This window comes from Mustela lutreola, chromosome 8 (assembly GCF_030435805.1).
Source record: "Mustela lutreola isolate mMusLut2 chromosome 8, mMusLut2.pri, whole genome shotgun sequence".
NCBI classification, from domain to species: Eukaryota; Metazoa; Chordata; class Mammalia; order Carnivora; family Mustelidae; genus Mustela; species Mustela lutreola.
In genome coordinates this window covers 73,127,393-73,141,330 of record NC_081297.1, presented here as the reverse complement: position 1 = coordinate 73,141,330, position 13,938 = coordinate 73,127,393, and the positions used below count along the sequence as shown (strand labels likewise).

Below are 13,938 nucleotides of genomic sequence, written 5' to 3'. Positions count from 1 at the left end.
TAAGCTTTAGCTTGACCTTGTATGTAGCATCTGACATATTTCTTTGCTCATTATGATTCATTCAGTTTGTTAATACAGCTTGGTAGGTCAGATCCATTGATACTGCAGGGATGAATTTGTAGAGTTAGTTCATGGGGGAGGGGGAATAAAGGAAGGGGCATTTAGATTTTGGAAGTCTTTTGATTTAAATTTGGGAAATTTCTAAGTGGTAAACCACATCTATACTTTGGAACATCCCTGAGCTGTGCTATCACAATTTCCAGTATGTGATTCAACTCTCCTCACATGAAGGGAAGCGTTTTGTAATTCAGCCAAACTGTGGTTTTTTTAGTGAAAATATAGAGAGCATTCGTATCTAATTTGTGGCTAGAATGTGCTGAGGTCCATGATCTTTACTTGCTTTGTAAGCGTTCTGTCAACCACTGAGAACCTCAGCTTCTCCTGAGGTATGGAAAGAGCTATTACCATTTATAAAAATTTCAGGAAAGGCTTTATATGTACACAACTATATTGGAAATAATATAGTATGTTTTTCCTTTTGCTTCCCTTCTTGAGATATTTTCGTGTCACCTTTACTAAATATAGAGCAAATAAAAATAAGGGTTAAAGTTGCTGATGATTACTTTACACAAGTAGTCCATCATTACCTACCTAAGTCCTAATGTTTAAAGCAGAACTGACATTTAAAAGTACTTTAGCAGTGAACTTTTAGACTAGTTTAATTAAATGTTTACAGAGTTTATTTGGAAGATTCAATAAGTATAAATTTAATGTAATATTTTAAGACATAAAATAATTTGTGTTTTTCATTACATGTGAAAAGTATAAAAATCATGACCACATTATTCCTCTGAGAATAAAATAAGTGAATATGTAAACAGCAATGTGTTTTAAACTGAGAGTCTGGGGGGGAAAGGTACCAATTTTATTAAGAAAAAAAGAATATTAGGTGTATAGAATACAGATATTTTATAAAAGGCAATTATAGTCTCACAACTTGCTTATTTTTATATTATTTTTCTGCCCTCAATTTTTTTTTTTTGTGAGGAGTTAAATTAAAAAAAACATTTTAAATTTCTGAAGTGTTTTATTTTTTTAATTTCAGTCTAATCACATGACTTCTTAAAATAGTGTGAATTTAGCAACAGGATTATCTTTCACTTAGACATAGGAAGCAACCAAAAAAGTGAGTTCACATAATGAAAGCATATAATAGAACTAAGTGCTTTTTACTTCTATGCAAACATTATTTTCCTCAAATATAACTTATTATCTTTGTCATAATAACTTCAAAAGGTTTTACTTAGTATCTTTCCATTACTGAATATTTAGTGTCACAATGCAGTGCTAATTAAGAAGGTGAAGACACATTAAAAGCAGTGTGTTTTAAAAATATACAGTGTTTAAATTATTTTATTTTTTCTCACTAGGAAATTACTCAGAAATATGTGCTAATTAGTCTTTATGACAGCTCAAGAAAAATGTATTATTACCTTCACCATATACACACATTTATTCTCTCCTTGCCTCAAATATTTTTTAAAAATAGTTATAAATAATAAAATAATATTTCTTTACCGCCTCCCTTGGGTGAATTCTATTAAGTAAGGCAGTATGAGGAGTTAGGCCAACTACAAAGGGGCACCATCCCCAAGACCATCTTCAATTCTGAAATGAACTACAAGTTCCAGGGGTTGCCAAAACCACCCTCAGTTTTGATTTGCTGGAAGGGACTTCAGAACTCCCTGGAAGCTATTATATTTATGGTTACAGTTTACTACAAAAAAAAAAAAAAAAAACATACAGATTGAAATCAGCCAGCAAAAGAAGTGTATAGGGCAGAATCCAGGAGAAATACCAATACAGAGCTTTCATTGTTCAGTCTCTGTAGAGTCAAGATGCGTTACTTTATCAGCTTAGGTGTATGGTAATGTGTGCAGAGTACTGGCAACCAGGAAAGCTCAAACCTGAGCTTTGTTGTTCAAAGAGTTTATTGGAACTTAATCTTGTAGGCATGATTAATTGATTGCCCAAATGGTTAATGTCAGTCTCTACAGTGACTGATACCACATGACCCAAAGCCCCTACCCTAAGTCACTATATGGTTTCAGACCCTAAGTCTAAAACTATACAAGTGTCTTTAAATCATGTTGTTAGACTATCCAGTATGACCCACGATACCCAGGCAAAGAAACACACTTTAGATTACCTTCCAGAGGCTAAGGAAATAACAGACCTCTCTTGGGGCAAGGTCAAATTCTTTACAACACATATTACAGGTGGCTGGAAAACTTAGAGGTTTTCCTTCTTTTATATGTTCACTGTATTTTTTCTAGAAATTTACACATCATTGCTGAAACTTTTATTTCCTCATGAAATTAGTTCATAAATAGTTTAAAATTTATTATTATTGGCAGTTTATCTCATGTATATAGATACCAATAGTTGTTCACAATTCAGTTATTTTATCTTATAACATTGTCATTATCTTGCCTGAAAAAATCATACAAAATTACTAAAAGAAATTAATAAAGACATTTTAGATAATAGGTATTTATTAATTTACTTGCATAATGTTTATTTGCTGAATTCCTCCTTTATGTCCAATATTACAATAAGTAATTTGTATGTAATAATAAATAAAACCAAGTTCCTCCCTCAAAAAATTAGTCTAGTAGAAGACTTTATATACACATATAAAACAGGGATACAATGATAAACAAAGCAGGCATGTTTCCTCCTCACATAAAACTTAGAGTCCTCTAGGAAGACCAACTTTAATCCTATAAGCGGTCAAATATTTTATTGCAGCTGAGATATATTATATGACATAAGGTAAAAGGTGCAGTGACAAAATATAACAAGAGAAAATGGAAAGTTTTGCTTGAGGAAATGAGTTGGTATGGGTGAGTGAACAGTGTTTACTTAGGTGAATGTGATAAGAGTGTGAGAATACAAGGGGATCACATTCCAGGAGAGGGAATACCATGGTTAACCAGAGATGGGAGAGAACAGATACGTTTAAGGTCCTATAACGGGAATGTTCTCCTGAAGAACCAAGTAAACAATATGGCACTAGCTGAGTTGGAATATTGAACAGAATCTAGAAAATGGAGCCAGATTGGCCATGTTCCAGGAGGAGGAAAAATTTTAAAGCTTTCAGTAAGTTTTATTTTTATAAAGTGGGGTGATTTGGTCCTATTGGCATTTTTAAAAGGTCACCCTGGATGCTAAGGAGAGAAAAGAATAGAGTAGAACAGCAGTGGAGGGAGTGAGCAAATAGAGAATAGTAGTTCAGTGAGGGATGTTGGTAGCTTAGAAAAGGAAAGAGACAGGAGTGAGGGAAGGAATAGATAAATTCAAGAATTTATGATGGAATTATAAGGAGCTTGAAGAAGAAGAAGGTTGAGAATGTCCTCAAAGTTTCTGGGAAGTATGTTGTCATAGATGATTAGAAAGTTGGATAAGTGGGAAAAGGTCAAATCCTATCAGAAGTCAAGTAAAATAAGTTGAAGAGGGGTCCGGGACCAGATTAAAATGAATTGAGGAGTAAGAGATAAAGAAATGGAAAAAAATATATATATATCTCAGAACAGAAAGTCAGGTTTTGAAGAATAACTATTACCTGATCCAAACAACCATCATAGAATTAAACAACTTAACATGAGGAAATAATAATAATAATAATAATAATAATAATAAATAATTCTCTGTTTCTAAGAGCAAGAAGAGAAGAGCAGAGAGAAGTAGGAGATGGGAGCTGGTACCAGGAAGGGCCCTGGGAAAGGTCAAAGTCACTGAGAAATCCCTAGTATAAATCTGTCCAACAGAAATTTAAGAATAAAGATATTCAGTGAATGGTAATTCTCAATGGTGATTTTCCTTGCCTAGTGGGATACAGCCAATTCCACCATCTTCCATTCTGTAACCTTACTAGGGAGGACTTCGTCTCATTAGGTTTATGACAAAACAGGGAAAGGGCTGAACTTCTTGTCTGGTACTCCTTGTGTGACAAAGAAATAACTGACCATTGGAAAAGAAGGAAGGTATTCTCCTACCCAAGGAATCTGCAGAAATCTTGGAAACCAGATTTTTTAGTCAATCTAGACCTCAAGGTACAGAAAGACCCCCAATTGATATTAAATTGTATAACCTCTACCTACATTTTTACTAAGACTGGTTAATATCAAGGAACAATATGTGTGGCCGTGGGCCAGTTCTTTATATGGAGATGGTAGCATTCTATTACAACCAACTGGATCTGTCTGCTCAGATTATAACTAGCAATTACAGGCATACCTTGTTTTACTGCATTTCACTTTATGGCTCTTTGCAGATAATGTGTTTTTACAAATTGAAGGTTTCTAGCAACCCATTGTTGAGCAAGTATATTAGCACCGTTTTTCCAACAGCATTTACTCGTTTGGTGTCTCTGGATCATATTTTGGTAATTCCCATAATATTTTAAATTTTCATTATTATTATATTTGTTAGATCTGTGATCTTTGATGTTACTATTGTCATTGCTCTTGGGTGCCAAGAACTGTACCCACATGAAACAGCAAACCTAATAAATGCTGTGTGGGTTCTCACTGCTCCACTGACTGGCTCTGCTGACTTTCTTTCTCTCCTTGGCCCTCCCTATTCCCTGAAATACAATATTGAAATCAGGCCAATAACCTTATGATGGCCTCAGAGTGTTCCAGTATAAGAGTTTCACATCTCTCATTTTAAATCAAATGCTAGAAATAATTATGCTTAGAAAGGAAGGCATGTGGAAAGCCAAGATAGGCCTGAAGCTCGGACTCTTAAACTGAACAGTTAGCCAAGTTATGAATACAAAGGAAAAATTCTTGAAGGAAATTAAAATGCTACTCCAGTGAACATAAGAATAATAAGAAAGCAAAACAGCCTTATTGCTGGTATGGAGAAAGTTTTCGTGGTCTGGATAGAAGATCAAACCAGCCACAACATCCCCTTCAGCCAGAGCCTAATCCAGAGGAAGGCCCTGACTCTATTCAATTCCATGAAGCCTTAGAGTGTGAGGAGGCTGCAGAAGAAAAGTGTGAAGCTTACAGAGGTTGATCCATGAGGTCTAAGGGAAGAAGTCATAGCCATAGCATAACAGCGCAAGGCGAAGTAGCAAATGTTGATGGAGAAGCTGTAGCAAGTTACCCAAAAGATCTAGCTAAGATAATTAATGAAGGTGGCCACATGAAACAACAGATTTTTCAAAGTAGATAAACCAATCTTTTATTAGAAGATATTATCTAGGACTTTTAAAGCTATTTAAGTCTTCACACACACACACACACACACACACACACACACACAGGGCTCCACAACTTCAAAGGACTGTCTGGCTTTCTTGTTTGGGGTTAATGCAGCTGGTGAATTTAAGTTGAAACCAATGCTCATTTACCATTCTGAAAATCCCAGGGCTGTTAAGAGTTATGCAAAATCTACTCTGCCAGTGCTCTATAAATGGAACAGCAAAGCCTGGATGACAGTACGTCTGTTGAAGACATTTTAAAGTATTCAATGTTGTTAAATATTTTAAGCCCACTGTTGAGACCTATTGCTCAGAAAAAAAAGTGATTTCTTTCAAAATACTGCTGTCCGTTGACAATGCACCTGGCCGCTAAATGGCTCTGATGGAGATGTACAACAAGAGTAAGGTTGTTTTCATGCCTGCTAACAAAACATCCATTCTCTAGCCCATGGATCAAAGAGGAATTTCAACTTTCAAGCCTTATTATTGTTTTAAATTTATTATTGGAATACAACTGACATACAATGTTATATTAGTTTCAGGTGTACAACATAGGAACTCAACACATTCTATACATTACTCAATGTTCACCACAGTGAATGTAGTCACCACCTGTCACCATACAACATTATTACAATATTATTGTCTGTATTCTCTATGCAGTAGTTTTCATCTCCATGACTTATTTATTTTGTAACTGGGAATTTGTATCTCTAAATCCCTTTTCTATTTTGCCCACCCCCCTACAACCTCCTCTCTGACAACCACCAGATTGGTCTCTGTATTTAAGAATCTGTTTCTTTGTTGAATTTTTTCATTCATTTTGTTGTTTAGATTTTATATATCAGTAATTTATATGGTATTTGTCTTTCTCCGTGTGACTTATTTCACCTCAAATAATATATCCAAGCTGTAGTAAATAGCAATATTTCCTTCATTTTTATGACTAATTTTTCATTGTGTGTGTATAATATGTGTATCACATGTTCCTTATCCATTTGTCTGTTGATGGACACTTGCATTGCTGTCATATTGTGGCTACGGTAAAGAAAGCTGTGATAAACATGGGGATAAATATTTCTTTTCAAATTAGTGTTTTCACCTCAAGTCCTATTATTTAAGAATTATATTCCATAAGGTTATAGCTGCCATAGATACTGATTCCTCCAATGGATCTGGGCAAGGAACATTGAAAAATTTCTGGGAAGTATTCCCAGTTTTAGATGCCATGAAGAACATTCGTGATTCCTGAGAGGAGTCCAAAATATCAACATGAACAGGAATTTAAAAGAATTTGATTCCAACCTTCATCCATGACTGTGAGGGGTTTAGATTGCAGCAGAGGAAATAACTGCAAATGTAGTGAAAATAATAGGAGAAATAGAATTGAAAGTGGAATCTGAAGATGTGTTTGGATTGCTGCTATCTCATGATGAAATGTGAACACATCAAGAGTTGCTTCCTATGGATGAGCAAAGAAAGTTGTTTCTCAAGATGGAATCTGCTCTTGGAGAAGATGCTGTGAAGACTGTTGAAGTGACAACAAAAGATTTAGAATATTACATCCACTCAGTAGATAAAGCAGCAGCAGGGTTTGTGAGGATTGACTCCAATTTTGAAAGTTCAGTTGTGGGTAAAATGCTGTCAAACAGCCTCACATGCTACAGAGAAGTCTTTCATGAAAAGAAGAGTCAATGAATGGGGCAAGCTTCATTGTTGTCTTATTTTAAGAAACTGCCACAGATACCTCAGCCTTCAACAACCACCATACGCATCTCCAATAGCCATCAACACCAAGGCAAGGTCCTCCACCAGCAAACAATTCTGACTTGCTAAAAGCTCATATGATGGTTAACATATTTTAGCAATAAAGTATTTTTAAATTGAGGTATGTACATTGCTTTTTTTAAAAAAAAAGCTTTTTTTTTTTATTTGAAAGAGAGAGAGTGAGCACATGAGTGGGAGAGGCAGAGGGAGAGAGAATCCAAAGCAGACTCCAAGCTGAGGGGAAGGCCCATGTGGGTCTCAATCTCATGACCCTGAGATCATGACCTCAGCCAAAACCAAGAGTCAGATGCTCAACTGACTGCACTACCCAGGAGGCCCTGTGCATTGCTTTTTTAGGCATAATGCCATTGAACACTTTAATATAGTGTAATGTCATTGCAGACTATAATAGTGGTGCAAACATAACTTCTATATGCCCTGGGAAATTAAAACAAATTATTTGACTTGCTCTATGTGGTGATCAGTAACTGAACCCACAGTATCTTCAAGGTATGCCTATATTCTTAACCACATTAATTAAAAAAATATGGCAAACCTGAACACTTTGCAAAACCAGCAGGAAATTTAATATAGGAAGGGGTCACTGGCAAAACCTATGGTAAAGCAGAGCATTCATTCCACATGCAGTTATTAAAAAAATCAAAATTTAAAAAATGTATAAATCTATTATATTACATAAACAATATCTTCATCTATTATGTAAAATATTAACCTAACCATTAATTTTTCATCTTTTAATATAGCTGGATATATGTGATTAAAATAGTAAATCAGTGTATTTAGTTGTCAAGAAAACAAAATGTTTGCTTAAAAATTGTGTTTTCCAGGGATGCCTGAGTGGTTGTGTTAAGCATCTACTCTTGATTTTGGCTCAGGTTGTGATCTTGAGGGTCACTGGATTGAGCTTTGCCTCAGGCTCCATGATCAGTGGGGAGTCTGCTGGAGATTCTCTCTCCCTCTCCTTTTCCCCTGCCACTCATTCTCAGGTTCTTCAATAAATAAATAAATAAATTTTCCAAGTTTTTCTCTAGATGAATAGTTTGGAGGTAATGAGCATGGACTTTGATGCTCCCACAAATGAGCTCAATGAGCTTAGTTCAATCATTTGGCTATTCTAAGTCTCACTTTTATCTTTAATAAAATGGACAGAATAGGACCTATCTTATAGGACTGTTGTCAGAAGAGAATGAGATTATACACACACACAAACACATACACACACTCACACACACACTTGCATAGCCCAGAGCCTGGTTCAGAGTAGGCATTCAATAAATATTAGTTATTTTTAGAAATTGCATTGAGATGGTACATTATCTCTCCCAAACAAGAGTCCCTCAAGCCTTCTTCAAAAATACATATATTGAACAAACACTGGGAATAGAGCAGGGAACAAAACAAAAATCCTTGCTTACATGGAGCTTACGTTTTGACCAAAACAGAAAATTGTCCATTTTGACAGTTTCTCACACTTTTAGTATCATTGTTTAATTAACTGTAGTATGTCTTGAAATTAATCAATTAGATTGGCTTTGCAAAACCAAATCCTTCCTAGCCATATACCATTTATTTATCCTCATTGACATTTAGCATGAAGAGTTTTATACCTTGCCATTTATCTTTAAGAGCTATCGATGAGATAGTTTTATACCTTAGTATATCTCTGTATGACCCTCTGACAATAGAAATAATAGAATGTTAAAGATACTTGGGCTGAAACGGTTCTTAATTAAGTCACTCACTTTACTTTTTGCTTGAGATACTAAAGACAGACTTGAAGTAACCTAAGTCAGGACAGAATTAACATGTCTAAAGGAGATGCCTATTAATGGTGCTCATTTTGTTAGGGGAAAAATTTACCTCTTGTATCCTAAATACCATATAATTGATAAAGATTGTAGTGATGTGAATGACTGCTCTTTTTGCTAACAGCTGGATTCCAATGGGGAACTGCTTATCCGAAACGCCCAGCTGAAGCATGCTGGTAGATACACGTGTACCGCTCAGACAATTGTGGACAATTCTTCAGCTTCAGCTGACCTTGTTGTTCGAGGTAAGAGTTTCAACATTTTAAAATTATGAAACCAGAGGTATTTGACTTGCCTAACTATTGTATAATTTTCTGGTAACTCTGGTATGAATTCTTATATATTTAGTGTCTTGGTCCTTGAGAACAGCTCCTCCTCCCTGCCCAAGAATGACTTTATGCCAGACAAGTAGTAAACAACGCTGATTTTGTTTGTTTTACTAACTACATATCTTCTAGAAACTTATACCACATACCTCCTACTAAATGTTTGTGCTTTTAAACTTAGTATTTACCAGAAGTTCTCAGTGTCTGCTAATACTTTTCATGTGCTGAGGATAGTGTTGTTTCTTTTTGTACTTTTTATTTTTTTATTTTTTATTTTTTTGGCATGGAAAAAACATACTGATGCTATTTACTGTAACTTGAAGTGTTACATATTTATCGCTATCATTTTAGAATAAAAAAATGTATACATGTATCGTGTTTCTATTTGTTGCTGGATTTTAGGCTCAGGCTTTTTTTCTTACATATAATTGAGGTCAAGCTATAATACCCCCTTATTGGAAGTACAGTCCCCTTGATACTGACCTGTATTCTATAGCTATGTGGCCAGCTCCAAACATCATTCATTGGCTCTTCACTCACTGCCTACAGAGTAAAGAGCACTCCTTTTAGTTAAGTAGCGAAAAGCTCCATGTATCAACTTCATCCTGTCTAAATTTAATCTTTTACCATTCCATGTAACCAACTTCACTGCCCAGCCAGTCCACAAAGACATCCTGAGGTTTCCATCTCTGTTCCTTGAATCACAGCATTACTTCCATGTCCTATCATCATTGTTTGTCGCCCAGATCTTTAGCCATCCTTCAAGGCTAGGCTCAAATTCATGAGTGCTTTCCTGAGGTCCCAAATAGGTGTCCCTTTCTTCAAAACGTTATTAACAGTTAATACTTTCTTTAATGTGTTTTATAGCAATCTGTGATAGGAGTTACCTTCCCTACTAGATTTTGAAATTCACATATGCATTTTTTATGAATCCCTAAATGAGCTGAAGAATTCTATTCTGTAGTTTCAGAGCTCTATCACTTCGTGTCCTGTTAAAATTTTTATTTTGTTCTTTTTTTCATGTAAAAATTTTTGTTTTTTCACATTTCATCTACTAGAAATATTTACTGGCTTTTATTTATTGCACAGTTTTTCAGCCAGTTTTTGCACAGTTAAATAATTAGTAAATGAGATGATATCTGTTGGTCATCTTCATACCCCTCTGGATCAATATAATTTCATCCAACCTCATATATCTCCTGCAGTTGCCTCTAGAGCAGTGGTAATATGGAGTCCTCAAGCGTCCATCTGGGGAAATGCTAAAAAGCCCTTTATTCTAGCTGAACATATTCTCCAGCAGGGTAATAAATGGTGCAGCTGAAGTTTCTTTCTCCAAGTGAACTAGACATTCATTCCATATATCCCTTATGCTAAACTGATGAAAGTTAATTTAAGTTCTATATTTTCATTAAAAGTATTTTATGATCTGGGAATCTGTTATATTCAAGAGTCATCAGAGAAAGGGATTAGTTCACTGTTTTTGGCTAATTAGACTACTAGCTGTTAAGCCATTTTCTGAAATAGCCTATGCATATATTAAATTAAAATTGTTTGCAGATTTTAAAATTTCACATTAATGTTACAATAGGAGTTATGTTTAGGATGCCTGGGTGGCTCAGTCGGTTAAGTGCCCAACCCTTGATTTCAGCTGGGGTCATGATCTTGGGGTTGTGAAATAGAATCCCTCTTGTTGGACTCTGCACTGGGTGTGGAGTCTGCTTAAGATTCTTTCTCTCCCTCCCCCCAAACCCCTGTCCTCTTCCTCTCTAAAAACAAAACAAAACAAAAACAGGCAATAGGGGTTATGTTACAATGCTTGTACAGCAGTGTTTTCATGTAATTACAATGTGGTAAATTCCCAGTATTCAGAGGGAAGAGGAAGTTAGACAAATACAGTCAAAGAACATCATTGGTATTACCCACACATACGTAGGTAATTACCAGTCATCATAATGCATATTTTTTTTTTTACAGAAGTAAAACCAATAAAAGAAACTATTGGAGGAATTGTATGGAAATATTAAGTGTCTTCTTTAAGCTTTTTACTTCCAGGAAAAATATTTTAAAAATATAAATATATAACAGTATTTTAAAGCAATGTCACCTGGCAAGTGTACTCAGTAGAATAATAGTATAACATTTTAAGTCCTTACAGTATAGCAGGATATTAAAAAATATATATATATATACAGGTAGATGAAAAGTGTTACTAAGCCCCATTAAAAGCCTACAACTTGTAAAACTATCTCATCGATAGCTCTTAAAGATAAATGGCAAGGTATAAAACTCTTCATGCTAAATGTCAATGTGGATAAATAAATGGTATATGGCTAGGAAGGATTTGGTTTTGCAAAGCCAATCTAATTGATTAATTTCAAGACATACTACAGTTAATTTAACAAAGATACTAAAAGTGTGAGAAACTGTCAAAATGGACAATTTTCTGTTTTGGTCAAAACGTAAGCTCTATGTAAGCAAGGATTTTTGTTTTGTTCCCTGAGAGTATTATATTAAGGATCTAATGAGAAAAAACAGTATTTGTCAAATCAGATTACCAGAATAAATATTAGATAAAGTAGGAGAGGAAAAAGTTTTCAAAAAGATAATGACTATAAATTTTGGAAAATTAGTGAAAATATGCCATCCAATTTTTAAAAATCACAATGAAACACAACAATTAATGAAAATAAATCTGTAGAACATTAAAAACCAATAGAAGTTTATCTAAATTTGTTGGAATCCTGAAGGGACTAGTTTGAAGGCTGGCTATTTAGAGAGCAAAGGGAAAACTATTTTTTTTTTTGCAAAGGCACAGCAATACACTGACCACAGACTACTCATCATTAGCAATAAAGAATCACAAAGTTTAAAAAAAAAAAAAGTCTAAAAGTAACTGGGAGAGCCAGATTTCACAATGGCCCCCTCTCATCTTACTTTCTGGTATACTAACCCTTGAATAATCCCTTTTTTACACTGGGAGTTGCTGTATGTGCCAACAGAAGTAACACTGCTGAATACTGTTATAAGTCACATCACTTTTGCTCCCTTGGTTCTTGGAACTTTCAGTCTGGAGGAAGCTAGCTGTCATGTCATGAGGACATTTCAGCAGTTTTGTAGAGAAGCCTACATGAGGAGATAAGACAACCTTCTGATAACCAGCGTCAGTTTCCCAGTCATTCAAGTAAGCCACCTAGAGAGCAGATTTCATGTGACTGTAGCTTTGGCCAAAATCAAGAACTCTCCAGCTAAGCCATTCAAGAATTCTTACTCCACAAAAACTGTGAGATAATTTTTATTGTTTTAAGCCACTGGGTTTTGGTCTACTTTGTTATATAGCTGTAGATACTACTACAGCCATGGAACAATGTCTTCAGTATGCTAAAGGAAAGGCACCTGTCTATCCGAAAGTGTTTATCCAGGCAAATTATGATCCATAATGGGGAAAAATAAAGTTATATTTGGACAAATGGTAGCAGGGTTTGTCCCTCAAGAAACTGTTATGTATAAAGGAATGTCTAGTGGGTAAAATTCAGGAAGAGAGAAAATAATCCTAGAATTAAGTTCTGAGATGTCAGAAAGCATGGTGAACAAAGAAACTAGTAAACATGTGGGTAAACCTAAGCTAAACTGAGCCAAACCAGACTTCGGGATATGCTGTGGTCTGAATTTGAAGGCTGATGAGAATTATAATTTGCCTTCTGATCAAGTTGGCAGTTACTTTTACTTCAGACTTCTAGTAAAATAACAAGTTAGACATATGTCTCTGTATATGTTTGTATATGCACGTGTGTGTATTTTATATGGTTAAAGGTAATGTGTGAAAATGATAATCATAAAATATAGAAGAGTGGTTACCTCTGGAGTTGGAGACAGAAGGATAAGAGTTTATAAACTTGGTACCATAAGCATAATGTATAAGATGAAAAAATGATAAACTGGACCTCATCAAAATTAAAAACTTTGTGAATCTCTGCAAAGATGATGAAGAAACAGACTGCAGAATGGAAGGAAGTATTTGCAAACCTCACGTTCAACAAGAGATTTATGTATAGAATACATAAAGAATTCCCAAAACAATAAAACAATCCAATATGACAAATGATAGAAGACATGAGCAGAAATTTCAATGACAAAGATATACAAACGTGAAATAAACATATAAATGATGTTCAACATCACTAGGCCTTAGGGAAAAGTACCATTTAAAACCACAATGATATAGTATTATATACCTATCAGAAATACTAAAATTTAAAAAAAAGTAGTGATGTGGAGAAAGTGAGTCACTCACACACTACTGATGAAAATGTAAAATGAGACAGCCACTCTGGAAGTGAATGTGGCAGTTTTTAATCCTGTGCTTATCATACAACCCAGTAATATGATAAAAGCCTTGGGCATTTATCTCAGAGATGTAAGAATATCTGTTCACATAAAAATATGTATCCAAATGTTCATAGCAGCTATATTCATAATAACCAAAACCTGGAAAAAAACACATGCCCTTCAATAAGTGAATGGTTCAACTGTGGTACATCAGTACCATGGAATACAACTGAGCAATAAAGGATAAATGATCTGTTGATACAACTTAGACGTATTTCTAGGAAATTAGGCTGAGTGAAAAAATAAAAAAGCCAGTCTGAAAGGTTAGATACTGTATGATTCCATTTGCATAGCAGTCTTGAAATGACAAAATTATAGATAAGGGAAATAGATTAATAGTTGTTGTGGGTTAGAGAGG

The 13,938-nt window shown here is 34.8% G+C and overlaps 1 protein-coding gene across 3 annotated transcripts in view; it reads left to right on the top strand.

The window, feature by feature from the left end:
- The window catches only part of CNTN1 (contactin 1), a 354,959-nt gene that overhangs the window by 243,361 nt on the left and 97,660 nt on the right, over positions 1-13,938 (top strand). For all 3 annotated transcript variants that reach the window (XM_059185639.1, XM_059185640.1, XM_059185641.1), the window contains one exon: positions 8,993-9,113. In XM_059185639.1, the coding sequence (XP_059041622.1) occupies positions 8,993-9,113 (121 nt within the window). The remainder of the gene's footprint in view (positions 1-8,992; positions 9,114-13,938) is intronic.